Raw genomic sequence first — 15,731 nt, 5'->3', positions numbered from 1 at the left:
AAATTAGGAAACCCTGCCCTAGAGGAATCAAGATCAAGTACCATGCATAATGCACTGTAGAAAAAAGTTGGTGAGGACTTATGAGGGAGTGTGGCAAATAGGAATGGTCATTACCATTGCCAGTTTTTTCCAAGTTAGTGTAGAAATACAGGGCTTGTTTGGGGAAAATTATTTTTTGAATACAAAAGTTTTAATTTAGTTTTTCAGTAGCAGAACAGCTGACCCTTCTGGCAATCTGCTGTTATAATTCAGATGTTCATGGTCAACAGAGACAGTTATGAAACTACTGTTACAAACATGTTACAAATGACTTGACAGACTGCTTGCATGTAACATACGATTGAAATAGACTGCACATTAGACTGCACATTATAAAAGACTGTTTGCATGTCACTAAAGACTGTTACGTACTATTCTCATGTACCAAAAGTCATAGATTGCTTGCTTGTTAATGCAGATCGTTGTTCTCCAATTGACATAGAAGCCGCCCTGATGAAAGTCAAAGCCACACATTTACTTTTTTATTCTTTTTTTTTTTTTATAATTTGTTTTAATTACATCCTGTCACCAGAGCAGTGCAGTGTTACCATAGTGACACTGCACTACTCTAGGGAGGTGATTTGGATCTATTTTTTTTTTTTCAATGTACCACTATTTGCTTATACTGTCATGAAGGCTGTGTTAACAATCAGTTCTCGGCTGCATTCCTGTAGCCATCGAGTACTACTGTGATCTCTGTGATTGACTACAGCTATCACATGGTACAGTGAGGCAGTGCTAGGCCCTGTACCATGTGATCTCTGTGATCAATCACAGGAGTTCTACATGGCAGTATGAATGACGATCACATGGTACCAGGAGGAGTGTCACCTCTTGTCATCGGGGGCATGCATGAGGTGCAGATCTGGGATTATGTACCAATACGGCCTCCCAGAACGATGTATGTCCCACCTGGCAGTTATATGCATTTGCCAGGTGGGAAGTGGTTAAATAAATAATGTAATAAATCGCTCTTTTTCTAAACCACAATTTGGTACAACAAAAGATTGTAAATCTGTAACCACACTAAACTAGCTACTGTATATAAAATGCTAGCAGCAAAATAAAAAAAAATGAAGGCTCAGAATAGAAAATTTGTCTTAAATGAACTAATTTCTAATAGTTAATGTGGTTTTTGTTCAGGAAATACATTCATTCATACCCAAATCAATTGCTAAAAGAAAACAAAATGTTTAGGTACTTTTGGTCGACATTCGCCATCACACGGACTAATGAGAATTTTCATACAAATGTTTGTACAAATGTTCTTAAATCTACTACTTTTTGCTAGTTTTAGCAATTCCTAACGAGATGTCCCAGTATGCTTCTACATGTGACCTACAGTAACTGAGGGTTGTGTTAGTATTTAAGCTCATGTTTATTACCACACCTGGGGCCAACCAGGGGAACTGGAGCGCACCAAAGGATACAGTCTATATTTTCTTTATGATAGTTCTCCTCTGAGGATTTATTATGATATGATTGTTATATTTTTTTGGCAGAAGGAAGAGAGACTGATGCTTCGAGACTTAAAAGTTTGGATTGAACAGTTCGAGCGGGACATCACCCGAGCGCAAACAGTAGAAAGCAGCTTACAGGACAGATATCAGGTATACGAATATGCCTCTGTTACCTTGAGCTAACTGAAATTTCCATTGCATATGTGTGTATTCTGCTAGTTAAAACTGTTAAAATGAGCACCCTATAGTGCATTATGACAGAACTTTTTTTTTTATATTCTGCATGTTTTATTGCTGTGTGGTGAGATATCTCTATGCTTCCTGGACAGCAAACGAGGACACCTACAGCTTTAAAACATTTATTTTTTATCGGAAAGAGTTAGAACCTCTGCCAGGTTTGTATTGCTGTCTCTGTTCACAATATGAATTCGGAAGTTTACCTTTATGTTCTTGAAATGAGATCTAACAAATACACAAATTGGGTTTAGTAATGAGTAGTCCTCTTTTTTTCTTAGCTTTTTTTTTTTGTATTTGTTTCTTAAATGCACTCTTTATCATTTTTTGTTCTTGCAGACATTTAAACAATATAGAGTCCAGTATGAAATTAAAAAGAAGCAAGTCGAAAGTGTTATTCAGCCATTGAGCAAAGATGGAAAATTATCACTTGATCAGACAATGCTGAAGCAAGCATGGGATAAAGTTTCAGCAAGGGTATGTTGCTTTTTGTAATGTATATGTATTGATCCACTTAGTCTTGCTTTTTATCTTTTTTTTACATTCTCCCTTGAATTTGATATTCCACTTATACTAGAAAAAGACTGAATTTGCCCATGTGAAAAGCATGTCTGGCAAAGTACTGAAGAGAGAGAACGCTGCTCCAGGTGTGTGGTGATAGCTAGGAGATGGAGTATCCCATAGAGTGCTGGCCCTGGCCCGCCTCCATAGAAAACTTATAGAAAAAGAAATAGCCGCATATCTAGGAATTCCAGTTTTCTTTAGATTTCTTTTAATTCCAAAATGTTACAAATGATGACACCAAAGACACCAACATGAAGTCATGTAGACGCGTTTCAAACATACATCTTGTGCTTAATCATTACCAAATGATTAAGCACAAGATGTATGTGTGAAACGCATCTAAAACGCGTCTACGTGACTTCATGTTGGTGTCTTTGGTGTCATCATTTGTAACATTTTGGAATTAAACGAAATTTTAAAGGCAACTGGAATTCCTGGATGTGCAGCTATTTCTTTTTCTATATGTCCGGCAAAGTGTGCTGGTATCTGTCCTAAATGGAATATAATGAACACACTTGGCATTTTTGTAGTGAGCAGCCAGCAAAAAGAAAAAAACAGATATGTGGCAACTAAACCTGGTGAAAGATTACACTCAGGCTCTCTGTACATGGCTCCAATGATACCATCTTAAAGTGACACGTTGCAAGAAAGTATGGGGGGTCACAATTCATGACCTAACAAAGATAATGCTGGTTGCCTGGCTGTGATTGACTTAAAGCTCATCTCCAGGGAATGGAAAAATGCTCCCAGGTCCTCCACTCTCCCAGCAGCTGGTGATCTTCTCTGCTCCCCTATGCTTCGGCAGTGAGCTGTCCTCACCTCGAATGCAAGGCTGTGGGCTCTACTATGGAATTGATGATGACAGGATGGAATTGATGCATTGGTATCTGACCCCTGCTCGCATATCTAAATATGTCCCTGGACAAGCTTCCCTCTGCTTCAGGGGCTGTGGACGAGAGGGAATGATGGTACATATATGGTGGACATGTCCAAAGGTACAGAGACTGTGGATTCGAGTGTAAAAGCTAATAATACCAGTCCTCCACTGTAACCTACAAAAAGATCCAGTTGAAGCCTTATTAAACAAGCCTTTCCAGGCTGTACATTGAAAAATAGAAAAATGAATTGCCTATGTATTCAGTGCCACTAAACAAACTAGTGCCCAATCCTGAAAGTCCCCCTTGAAGAACTTTTAGAAAGTCAAAACTAGTCTGAACGGCATGATGGTCAATAAAAAGTTGACAGCTATAGTGGAAGACAAACAAGACCAGTTTTTGAAAATCTGAACTCCGTAAATAGATTTCTTGCAACTCAGTCACAGGGCATTACATCTTTGACTTCAAACCCCTAAGTTTAGGGACTGTATAACGTTGGATAACCACAACATAGCATCCCAGGGTCCCCACCCTCCTTTCCTCTCTCTCTCTTTAATTGTATCACTTTTTTCTTCAACTCTTCCTCCTCCCACCTTTTTTTTTTGCCCAGCCTTGGATTTCCGAGAAGGCCTTAGGCCAGGGGGGTCAAACTCAATTTCATTGTGGGCCGCATCATCATTATAGTTGCCCTTAGAGGGCCTATTCTATCTGTAGCCCACCACTATCAGAAGTCAAGAGCCCCCACCGTCCCTTACATCACAGTGCATCCCCTTTACCATGTGCTTCTGCTGGGAAGAAGCTGGAGGCAGGGCTAGGAAGCTGCAACTGCAGGGTCTGGAGGATGGCTGGAGTCTGCTGAATGCTGAGACCAGTGGAGGTGGAGAGGAGGGTGTGCTTTGGCTGCACTGAGAGGTGCATGATCTGAAGGAGGAGTTGTGTCCTCCCCTCTGCTGCCTACTGCTGAGTTGGGGGGGGGGGGTGGTCCTCTCTGCAGCTGCAGGGGGATGCACAGGATCTGGCAGAGGAGTTCTGTCCTCTCTGCTGCCGTCTGCTAAAACAAGGTGGGGGCAGACATGTGGGGAGATGCAGCAACCGCAGGAGAGGTGCAAGGGCCACATGAAATTGCCTGGAGGGCCGGATTCGGCCCACGGGCCTTGTGTTTGACACCTGTGCCTTAGGCCTTAGGTCATAAGCTTTACCTCTGTGTATACCCTAACCCCTGTCTCCCTCACTTTGGATGACTAAGCAAACACGTCTTTACATACACTAATGCCGTAGTAGGAAACCTAATTACTGTTTTTAACCCTCTTTCAGCATGGTTAATTACATTGGATACCTGTTTTTTGGCTGGTATACCTTGATTACCCACACATGAGGTTTTCTTCATTTGGGCCTTTTGCGCTTCCAATTCTCTCCCCATACTACAGCCCTGTTATGAAGTGTGATTCTTCTTATGTACACATTCTGGTTTAAGTTTTTACCCTTGTATTATAAACTTCGATAAACACTTATTGAACCAGAAAATTTTACAACAAGGCATACAAAAGTATGTATTTGCTGTTTTGGGTATACATATGTTGTTGTCAAATCCAGTAAAATTTAATAATAATATAATGTACAACAGTTCTCCTGCACTCAAGTGATGTATGAAGGGGGGAAAGTGTTGTGGACTTAAATAGGTATAGCTTATGGTCTTGCTGCCTCCTCAATATCAAGGGTATCCGAAACACACTAGAAGACAACAACAAGAGAAGGGTGCACCGACCTAGTGCATTACCACTAAAAGTGTTTATTAAAATTATAAAAAGTATATATTATAGTCACAAAACACATGTGGGTATCACACATATCAACATGATCAACACAAGATCTCCAAAGTAGCCAAGGCACTGCATGGTGCTGGATAGCATGCAGTGACCCGTATGAGTCTGCTCAGGCTAGACTAATGCATTTCAAGGGCGAACCCTCTTCCTCAGAGCCAAGAAGTGCTTCTGGACCTCATGCTGCACTAGCAAGGGGCTATATGGAGAACTAGCTCCACCCACTCCTGTCCCGCCCCACAGGTGGCAAAGGTCGACAGGAGGGGGATTGAAGGAGAAACCACTAACACCAGCAGCCTCCACCAACTGGTGGGGGGTTGGGGTAGGCTGCTGGTGTTAGTGGTTTCTCCTTCCATCCCCCTCCTTTCGACCTTTGTCCCCTGTGGGGCAGGACAGGAGTGGGTGGAGCTAGTTCTCCATATAGCTCCCTGCCAGTGCAGCGTGAGGTCCAGCAGCACTTCTTGGCTCTGAAGAAGAGGGTTCGCCCTTGAAACGCATCAGCCTAGCCTGAGCAGACACATGCAGTTTACTGCATGCTATCCAGCACCGTGCAGTGCCTTGGCTACCTTGGAGATCATGCGTTGATCATGTTGATATGTGTGATACCCACACCTGTTTTGTGAGTATAATATATACCTTTTATAATTTTAATAAACCCTTTTAGTGGTTATGCACTAGGTCGGTGCACCCTTCTCTTGTTGTTGTCTTCTAATAATAATATAATGCCTGACAAACATACCTGACCTATTTGGAAAGCTTTCATTCTCAATTCCCTGAGTTGGCAAATGAGGGTTATCATTTCATTAATGGTAAACTATGCTGATTCTTAAAATATAGTTCTGAGGCCCAGTACGTGCAGTAGCTCACAGTGGTCAGAAAGATTTCGTTTTCTTGACTTGCATAAATACAATGAGCCTGGTGAAAGTATTAAGAATACTGTATCTTATGACTTTATTTCAGATTCTTGATTGGCATGTACAACTTGATAAATCCCTACCAGCTCCTTTGGGAACTATTGGCTCCTGGTTATATCGAGCAGAGGTTGCACTCAGGGAAGAAATTATCATTCAGCAATCTCATGACGAAACAGCAAAAATTGTACACAGAAAACTAGAGCAACTCAAGGTAAATAACACAAATCATTTTTTTCAGCACTAGTTGCACAAATAAAAACAAAAATGCTTGCAATCGTAGTAAATTAATGGAACTGTATTATTATCAGATGGGTTATGTCTTATCTTAGACCTCTTTTACCATCAATAGGGCATTAAAAACAGCATGCCTGAACCAATTTAGCAGTGTCAGTACATGCAGTAACTTGACATTGAAGTATTACTAAACCCAGAACCCCGTATTCACTATATTTGCTCCCCCACAGTAAACAGGACATGGACATGCAATTATTTGAGTAAATATAAATGGCTAAATACCTTTTCTCATCAGCAGTATATAGCAGTCTTGTGACTTCTTTCAGTGTCAGGCCGAGCACTGGTTAAAGCTTGAAGGCAGGATTTTCATTGTCCTCTGAGGCTTTTATGACCCCCAGCCCCTCTGTCTGTACAGTGCTCATTGGCCCTGTGCCAATCACATGCACCCCCCCAAACAAAAAAAAAAAAAACTTTCCGGCAAGAACTTCTGCCAGGTTTGTATTGCTGTCTCTGTCCACAATAAACTGAGCATGTGTAGAGTGCCTCCCAGGGCTCTGTACTATCCGCAGATGGATTGAGGACAGTAAAAGAAGGGGAGGATCAGAGAAGACAGGATCAAGCAGCCTTATTACACAATGCAGAGGATTAACGCATTAGGTTCCACAGTGAGTTTAACAAGCATGCTTAACTGCATATACTGTACAGGCTGATTGTGCGTTTAGTAACACTTTAACTCTGCAACTATAACTTTATGACAAATTTAGCTGCCTAAATAGATGTTCCCTTTTTTTAAGGACATACTTATAAATACCTATAGGTATTTAAGGTGACTCTGTCATGAGAGAAGTATGGTTGTGGCCATAGTTGGCCTACTTCTGAAAATGCAAGTTGCCAGACAAGTAATTTTGAGTCAGAGACCCAGAACAAGCCTGCTGAATGAGTGAATGAGAAAGCCTAAAGTCCTTTAAAAGAGCCAGTGTAACCCTAAGTAATCAATACCCTTCCTGAAATGCTCTAAAAGTTAAAAATCGCTGTTTTTGTACCTTTTTACCAGACCACAGTCCCCCTGCACTGGCAAACACAGAGCTGCTGGTGGGCATGCACATTATCTTCTAGCTCGGTTATTCATGAGAGGGCATGTACATGGAAGGGGAGATAAGAGGTGGGACAGAGTAACGCAGAGCTGGCTGGGAGATTTGGGACCGACAACGGAACAAGGAAGTGTCAGTGAGCAGTCACATTTACCTGCTCAAAGCAATGGCAGTTGGTCCAAGAGAGGAGGGTCCTAAATGGAATAATTTGATCATTGTTTCTAAAAAAACATTTATAAAAGTAAAAAGTGCATAATACAGAAGTGGATGCCTGTAATTATATAAATCTGTGCATTCTTGGCTGGAATTCTACTTTAAGGAAGGTCAACAGTGACTCCATGGTTCTCTAATGACAAATACCTATTAATTTGGTACAGTTCTCTATTCATTTTTTATTATAAGCTGACCAATGAAAAAAAATGCATTTTTTTTTAAAGAGGAGGTCCTAATGTAAGTGATTCTTTGTTCTTAAAAGTTAATTTTCTTTTGTCTTTGGGGCTTGTTTCTAAGCTGCCAGCACCCTTACCTGTTTGAGGGTGTCTCCTTAGCTGCTTAGAAGACAGCTCTGTGTGCACACTCCTGGCCTCTGCTGTGTGCATTCATAAACACACTCCGGGGTAGATTTAATAAAACTGGAAAGTGAAAAATCTGGTGCCGCTGTGCATGGTAGCCAATCAGCTTCTAGCTTCAGCTTTTTTAATTAAGCTTTGACAAAGAAAACCTGGAAGCTGGTTGGTTTCTATGCAGAACTGCCCCAGATTTTGTACTCTCCAGTTTTAGTAAATCAACCCCACAGTACCCAGCAAGTTACTCCCCTATTTACCCCTCCTTCCAACAATTTGATGGCAACAGGAGCCTATGGCTATGCAGCCCTCAATACCCACCTCCAGATCCTGAAGATCGGTCAAGTGGTGTGGATCAGTGGGGACTCGCAGTGGTGACAACAGGTCATAGGTATGTGCATGGGGATGGTGGGACTGTAGAAATTTACCTGGGTGATTTTTGGCCTAATGTAGAGAACATATTAAGTTAAAATTCATTGAGCATATACTGTAGTGGCACTTTTAAATATTTTCTATACTGTAGCACACAATGATAGTTGCCAGTTGTAGCGGTTGCTGGGTCTGTGCAACGTAAAGAAAGAGGCACAGTGACAGCTTCAACTGACAGCTTTGTTTGTAAACAATGATCACATGATCAAGAACCATGCTATTTGGTTTTACGTCCCTAGTGTGAGACCTGCATTTCCTAGTTCTCAGATGAACGGGAGATTAACATTCTGTCTGTGTGTGAAATCGTGCTTGTGAACATTCATCCGAAGATTGCCGGTGTGGAGGATTTAAGGGAAATGTATAGAACATTTTCAGTGAATACATATTTTGAGTTTTCATTGCAATGTAATCCTTAAAATATTTTTTATTGATTTTTAGGTTTTTATATGCGTTCTCTTTCACAGTTATTGTTTGTATTAAATATAACGATTTTTAGATTAGCCACAAAAAGGAGTTTTGTTGCATCAGTGTAAATAATTTGTCTGTCTCTGTTAGTGTCTGTAGAGCAGCTATTTCTAAACTGTGGCTCTCTGGCCAAATGTGGCCCTTTGCTTGCCTTTATCCGATCCTTGGGGCACTGTTATTTACACTGATAGAAGGTACTGTACTATTCCTTCCACTGACACCACTGATGAGGCATCAATTCTCCCAATGACCCTTAACAATGAGGCACCATTCCCATTCCTTCCACTGACACCAACGATAGGGTGCTATTGCTCCCACTGACACCATTGATGAGGCACCAATCCTTCCACTGACCCCAACAATGGGCTACATTTCCTTCCACTGACACTAATGATGGGGCACTTTTCCTCCCACTGACACTGATATGGCACTATTCTTCCCATTGATATGAGAGATTGAGCATTATTCCTCCCACTGACACTAATAGGGCACTATTCTTCCCACTGATATAAAAAAAATGAGCATTATTTATCCCATTGACACCAATGATGGGGCACTATTCCTCCCACTGACACCAGGGATAGGGCATTATTCCTCCCACTGACACCAATGATGGGTCACTATTCCTCCAACTTATAAAAATGATTGAGCATTATTCCTCCCACTGACACCAATGATGGGTCACTATTCCGCCAACTTATAAAAATGATTGAGCATTATTCCTCCCACTGACACCAATGATGGGTCACTATTCCTCCAACTTATAAAAATGATTGAGCATTATTCCTCCCACTGACACCAATGATGGGGCACTATTCCTCCCACGGACACTGATAGGGCACTATTCTTCCCACTGATATTAAAGATTGGGCAGTATTTCTAACACTGACACCAATTATGGAGCACTATTCCTCCCACTGACACCAGTGATGGGCCACTATTCCCCCCACTGACACCAATTTTGGGGTATTATTCCTCCCACTTTCACCAATGATGGGGTATTATTCCTCCCACTGTCACCAATGATGGGGTATTATTCCTCCCACTGTCACCAATGATGGGGTATTATTCCTCCCACTGTCACCAATGATGGGGCACTATTCCTCCCACTGACACAAAATAATAGGGCATTATTCCTCCCACTGACACCAGCGATGGGGCACTATTCCTTCCACTGACACCAGTGATGGACCATTATTCCCCCATCTACTGGGCACAGGCATTATATATATTTTTTTAATCCCAATGAACACCAAGGCTGAGACATAGTCTATACTTACTAATGCTGGGGCATTTTCTACTCCCACTGCCCACAGTCCAGCCCCCATAAAGTCTGAACGACAGTAAACCGGCATTTTGTTTAAAAGTTTGGAGAGAAAAGAAACTTTCAGCATAGGGTGTTCATTGTTTGAGTAACTTGTTCAATTCAGATATTTTCATTGTGAGATGGAGCTTTAATTCATACTGAGATAGAGTGATTTTCAATATTTGTGTAACAATGCAAAGCAGAAATCCTACATATACAATGAACAAATATGGCTGCCCCATGCACACATATACAGTGCCTTGAAAAAGTATTCATACCCCTTTGAAATCTTCCACATTTTGTCATGTTACAACCAAAGACATAAATGTATTTCATTGGGAATTTATGTGATAGACCAAAACAAAGTGGCACCTAAAAGATACCGATATTTTGGTCACAACGTATCGGTATCGGCCGATATTTTGTACATTTAAAGTTTTGTTAAATAAATACCATTTTTTTACACAAATCTGTTACTGAACATGTTAATTTTTGTTTAATGCTTAATGGCTGGCTTGCTGGCACCCTGTGGTGGGTGACTGGCTGTCTGGCACCCTGTGGTGGGTGACTGGCACCCTGTGGTGGGTGGCTGACTGTCTGGTACCCTGTGGTGGGTGGGTGGCTGTCACAGGGGCTGTGGGTGGCTGGCTGGCACGGGGCCTGTGGGTAGCTGGCTGGCTCGCTGGTACAGTGCCTGTGGCTGACTGGTACAGGGCCTGTGGATGTGGGTGGCTGGATGGCACCTGGCTGCTGTGGGTGGGTGTATGGCTGTGATTCACTTCTGTGAGACTAGTCCCGACTCCAGACGAGGCTGTCCAAGGCAAGGGAGGCGGCCTAAGAAGGCAGAATGACATCACAAAAATATCGACAATATCGGCCAGTTCCGGAGTCAATACCGATATATCGGGGAAAGTGCATATCGGTCCTCAATATATCGGCCTTGCTGATAATCGGTCTATCCCTAAATAAAATATATTCCTCCATAACCACAGAGGATATGAATCCACTTCGTGTCCACCAAATGTTTTTTCAAACCCAGATATTGCCATCTAAAAGTAGTGGTGACATCATCACTAGGCTGCATGTAATCCTTGCACAGAGCAGAGATGTGAGAGGGGCCCAGCATGTCCACCCACTACAGACTGCCTGCCAGGAAACTACAGTAGGAGGTCTCCCTGCACAAGGAGAGAGAAAAGCAGTGACTGGTCTTTATTACATGAAGATCCTGCACAGAGGATAGCTGCACATATCTGAAAGTAAAACACACCAAGAATAATCACTTGCTGACTGCTGTACATATATGCAGTATACTGTATGTCAACAAGTAGTTATAACAATTTCATGGCTGCAGCTCTGAAGCGATGATGATTTAATCACTTTGGGTTTTAGAGCTATCTTTCCCTGACTGCTAAAGCCACAGAAGCAGCTAATGTGATTTTGCTTTAAGTAGCTGCATTGGTCATGCTCAAGATTGTGCTTAAGTAGCTGCATTGGAGGGCAGGAGAGACATCAGGGGTCTTATAGGCCCCTATGTCTCTATAAAAAGTACCTGCCACCTGCCCACAGCTATTGCATAGTGTTATGTTAGCCCCCTTACAATAGCAATATATTTAAAGCCCACCCCCCCCCCCCCCCCGTACATACACACAAATGCAACCCCACACATATGTCCTGCACATGTATGTGTAGCGCTACCCCTGAAGGAGCCGACTGCTTTGATGGGACTTCTGTTCTGCCACGATTCCCTTAACTGCTCGGTCCCCACTGACACACCTGTGTAACTAACTAAAGGAAAAAACTTTTTTTTTAGTTTTGGATAGAGTAGAGAGGGATTAGAATGCTTGTCAGTTCTTATTGCTGTCTGTGCCCCTGTTAAGAAGATTCACCCTCTCTATTTGTCCTAAGTTTTTGTTTCTAAGTAAAGGAAAATCCCAAAGACGTTTACTTATGAAAACATTTAGGTATCAGTTTCCCGCCATTTCAATGGCCTAAAAAAATGTAGCCCCCCTCCAAGCAGGAAGACACTCTCCCTCCGATCCTCAGGTGTGAGGGTGCTGGTCACCTGAATACCAGAATACCGGACTCCACCGGTAATCACCAAGACCTCCCATTCAGTGACATAAGATGTTCAATCGTGATATCAAAAGAAAATTGGGAAGGCCCACATAGTGTAAAACTGTATATGCAATTTTATTCCCAGGATCCGATCCAGCCACTTTCTGGTTACAGCGTGGGTGGTGACTTTAAAGGAGAAGGCTCCGCCCTACACGTTTTGTCACATTGGACATCATCTGGGGCGCTTTCTGTTTATATCACGGTTGAACATATTTTGTCATCAGATGGGAGGTCTTGGTGACTATAGGTGGAGATTTGGAGGTGATACAAGTTCCCCTATAGATAACAAATTAATTTACATGCTCTCATTACTCTTTTCATATAATGGGTCCATATGTTTTGGTAAGAGTCCTGTATTCAAGGTGGCGGCACACTTGGGTATTGAAAATATCAGAACAGAAAGATTTCTTCCCAATCTCATTTTTTCAGATTTGGACTTTGTTTGGGACAATCATTTTTATTCCTTTTTTTTATAGTTATTATTTTTTCAGCAAGATACACTTGGTTTTATTTTCACTTGTTGCTTTTAGCACAGCAATGTACATTTACAGTGTAACAATATGCAGTATCCAGGATGCTATTCTTCCGACCAGAGCAGTGTGCAGTGTTAAGCGACCTCAGCCAGCACTACACTAACTATGCAGGCTGACACATTTTACCCTGTCCACGGAGGGCTTAGTCATAGTCCCAGTGGGTAGGGTGAAATGCGTCAGCCAGCGTGGTTAGTGGAGTAGTGCTGGCTGAGGCCGTTTAACACTGCACACTAGTCGGAAGAGCGGCATATTTACCCGAGGCACTATCATCTTGTACATTTTACAAAACAAGGGATAATATATTGTTTGTGTGCACTAAAATTCATTCATAAAAGATTGCAACAGCCACCATCTTATTCTCTATGGCTTCTGCTTTTGAAAAATATATGCTTTGGGGTTCTAAGTAATTTTCTAGCAAAAAATGCTGATTTTACCATTAGTGTGAAAAATATAAAAATTGCCCCGAGCGTGAAGTGGTTAAAGTAAAAATACACCCAACTCTTTTATTTAAACGTGATTTGCTCATCTTAGAGCACAAATGTAAGGGCTGGCTTTACACTATTGCTTTTCAGTTTTTGAAGGTGCCCTAAAAAACAAAATACCTTATAAAATGATAATACTGACTACTAGGGTTGCGCCAATACCGTTTTTCTATCAGCGAGTACGGGTACGGATACTTTCAGTCAAGTACTCGCCAATATCGAGTACCAATACTTTGTGGTGTGATTTGCGTCAATACAAAAAATTGTCGCAAATCGCACTGCAAAGAAACACATGTGATTTGAACCAGGGGCGGATCCAGAGTCTAGTCTCGGGAGGGGTAGTGCGGTTTTACGTGGTCAATTTGTCTGAACAATGGCTGGTGTTGCCGTTTCAATCATCAAGGCACCATGTTTGATATGGTGTCAGGATGATTGAAGCACATTATTTCTATTATTAGAATGTAATATAAAATGAAATAGTTCAACTCACCATAATGCGGAATCAGTGGGAGCCCTGAGCGTGTCACTTGCCACTGTCACCTGCCACCAGATGCTGCTTGTCACTTGCCACCAGGTTCAGCTTGTCACTTGTCATGTCATTAGTACTGCTGGTGGGTACTGCTGACTGGTACTGATGCGGGTGCTGATGGCGGGTACTGCTGACTGGTACTGATGGTGGGTACTGCTGACTGGTACTGATGCAGGTGCTGATGGCGGGTACTGCTGACAGGTACTGATGGTGGGTACTGCTGACTGGTACTGATGTGGGTGCTGATGGCGGATACTGCTGACTGGTACCGCTGATGGGTACTGATGGTGGATACTAATGCGGGTGCTGATGGCGGGTACTGCTGACTGGTAATTATGGTGGGTACTGTTACTGATGGTGGGTACTGCTGACTGGTACTGATGACTGAAACTGCTGACTGGTACTGCTTGCTGGTACTGTTGGTACTGCTTGTTGGTACTGCTGGTACTGCTTGCTGGCACAGCTTGCTGGTACTGTTGGTACTTCTCGCTGGCACTGCTGGTACTGCTGGCCTGCTGGCACTGCTGGCATTTCTGGTACTGCTGGCATTTTTGGCACTTCTGGTAATGCTGCCATTTCTGGTACTGCTGGCATTTCTGGCACTTCTGGTAATGCTGCCATTTCTGGTACTGCTGGCATTTCTGGTACTGCTGGCATTTCTGGTACTGCTGGCACTTCTGGTACTGCTGGCACTTCTGGTACTGCTGTCATTTCTGGTACTGCTGGCATTTCTGGTACTGCTGGCGCTGCTGGCATTTCTGGTACTGCTGCCATTTCTGGTAATGCTGGCATTTGTGGTACTGCTGGCACTGCTGGCATTTGTGGAAGTGCTGGCATTTCTGGTAGTGCTGGCACTGCTGGCATTTCTGGTAGTGCTGGCACTGCTGGCATTTGTGGCACTGTTGGGACAGGAACGGCGCTCGAAGCAGGTGGCTGGAGGAGAGAGCAGAGCCGCCGCTTCCTGTACAGCTCCTGTCACAGGCGGAGTGCACTGTGTATCACTCCGCCTGTGACAGGAGCCGGAACTATAGAGGAAGTAGCGGCTTCTTCTACAGTGCGGCGGCTCCTCCTCACACTCACAGACCGCAGCGCTCGGGGATGGCGGGTCGGGATCGCGCAATCTGGGCTTACCGACCCGCCATCCCAGAGCATAGTGATGCTGGCTCGGGGGGGGGGGGGTCAATTGACCCGTTGCCCCCCCCCCCTGGATCCGCCACTGATTTGAACAGGAATGCAGTGTGATTTCTGTCCAAATCACATGTGTTTTCCCCCACTGCGTGTGTGTGTGTGTGTGTATAAAGAGAAAAGCGCCATCTAGTGGACAGTTTAAAAAATGTTAAAGCTCATAGAGCATATCTGGCCACATGCAAAATAATCTACATAGGTGTCCTGGTTCTCCAATGATAGCAAATTAGGGCTTGAGGAAAAGTTTTGGGACCCCCATGGGTATAGGGCGAAAGTGATGTCAGCTTGGGGGCGGACCGCCTCTACTTCTCCTCCAGCCCTGTGAGCACCTCTAGCAACCGTGATTTGCTATCATCGGCAAACTGAGACACCTTTGTAAATTATTTTGCATGTGGCCAGATATGCACTGTGAGTTGTAACATTTTTTAAACTTCCCAATAGATGATGCTCTTTCCTTCCTATACAGTGGTGGGGGAATTTGCACAGGAAACGCAGCCCATTCCTATTCAAATCGCATGCGATTCTTTGCAGTGCAATTTGGGCTTATTCATTTTGTATTGACGCAAATCGCACCGCAAAATATCGGTTTCGGTATCAGGAGCATTTGGTCGAGTACTAATGCTCACACAAATGCTTGGTATCAGCCCTGTGAGCACCTCCCGCAGCCGTGATTTGCAATCATCGACGAATCAGGACACCTATGTAGATTATTTTGCATGTGGCCAGATATGCACTATGAGTTGTAACATTTTTTAAACTTCCCACTAGATGGTGCTCTTTCCTTTCTATACACACACAGGAGCAGTGGGGGAAATCGCATGTGATTTGCACAGGAATCACAATTCCATCCCTATTCAAATCGCATGCGAATCTTTGCAGTGCGGTTTATGCCT

At 43.1% G+C, this 15,731-nt stretch overlaps 1 protein-coding gene across 2 annotated transcripts in view; it reads left to right on the top strand.

Moving 5' to 3' along the window:
• Positions 1–15,731, top strand: part of SYNE1 (spectrin repeat containing nuclear envelope protein 1) — a 645,053-nt gene that overhangs the window by 205,496 nt on the left and 423,826 nt on the right. For both annotated transcript variants that reach the window (XM_082249740.1, XM_082249741.1), the window contains 3 exons: positions 1,542–1,649; positions 2,073–2,210; positions 5,953–6,117. In XM_082249740.1, coding sequence (XP_082105866.1) covers positions 1,542–1,649; positions 2,073–2,210; positions 5,953–6,117 — 411 coding nt within the window. The remainder of the gene's footprint in view (positions 1–1,541; positions 1,650–2,072; positions 2,211–5,952; positions 6,118–15,731) is intronic.

Source organism: Pelophylax lessonae, assembly GCF_965119305.1.
Source record: "Pelophylax lessonae genome assembly, chromosome: 3".
NCBI lineage: Eukaryota > Metazoa > Chordata > Amphibia > Anura > Ranidae > Pelophylax > Pelophylax lessonae.
This window is presented reverse-complemented; position numbering and strand designations above follow the sequence as displayed.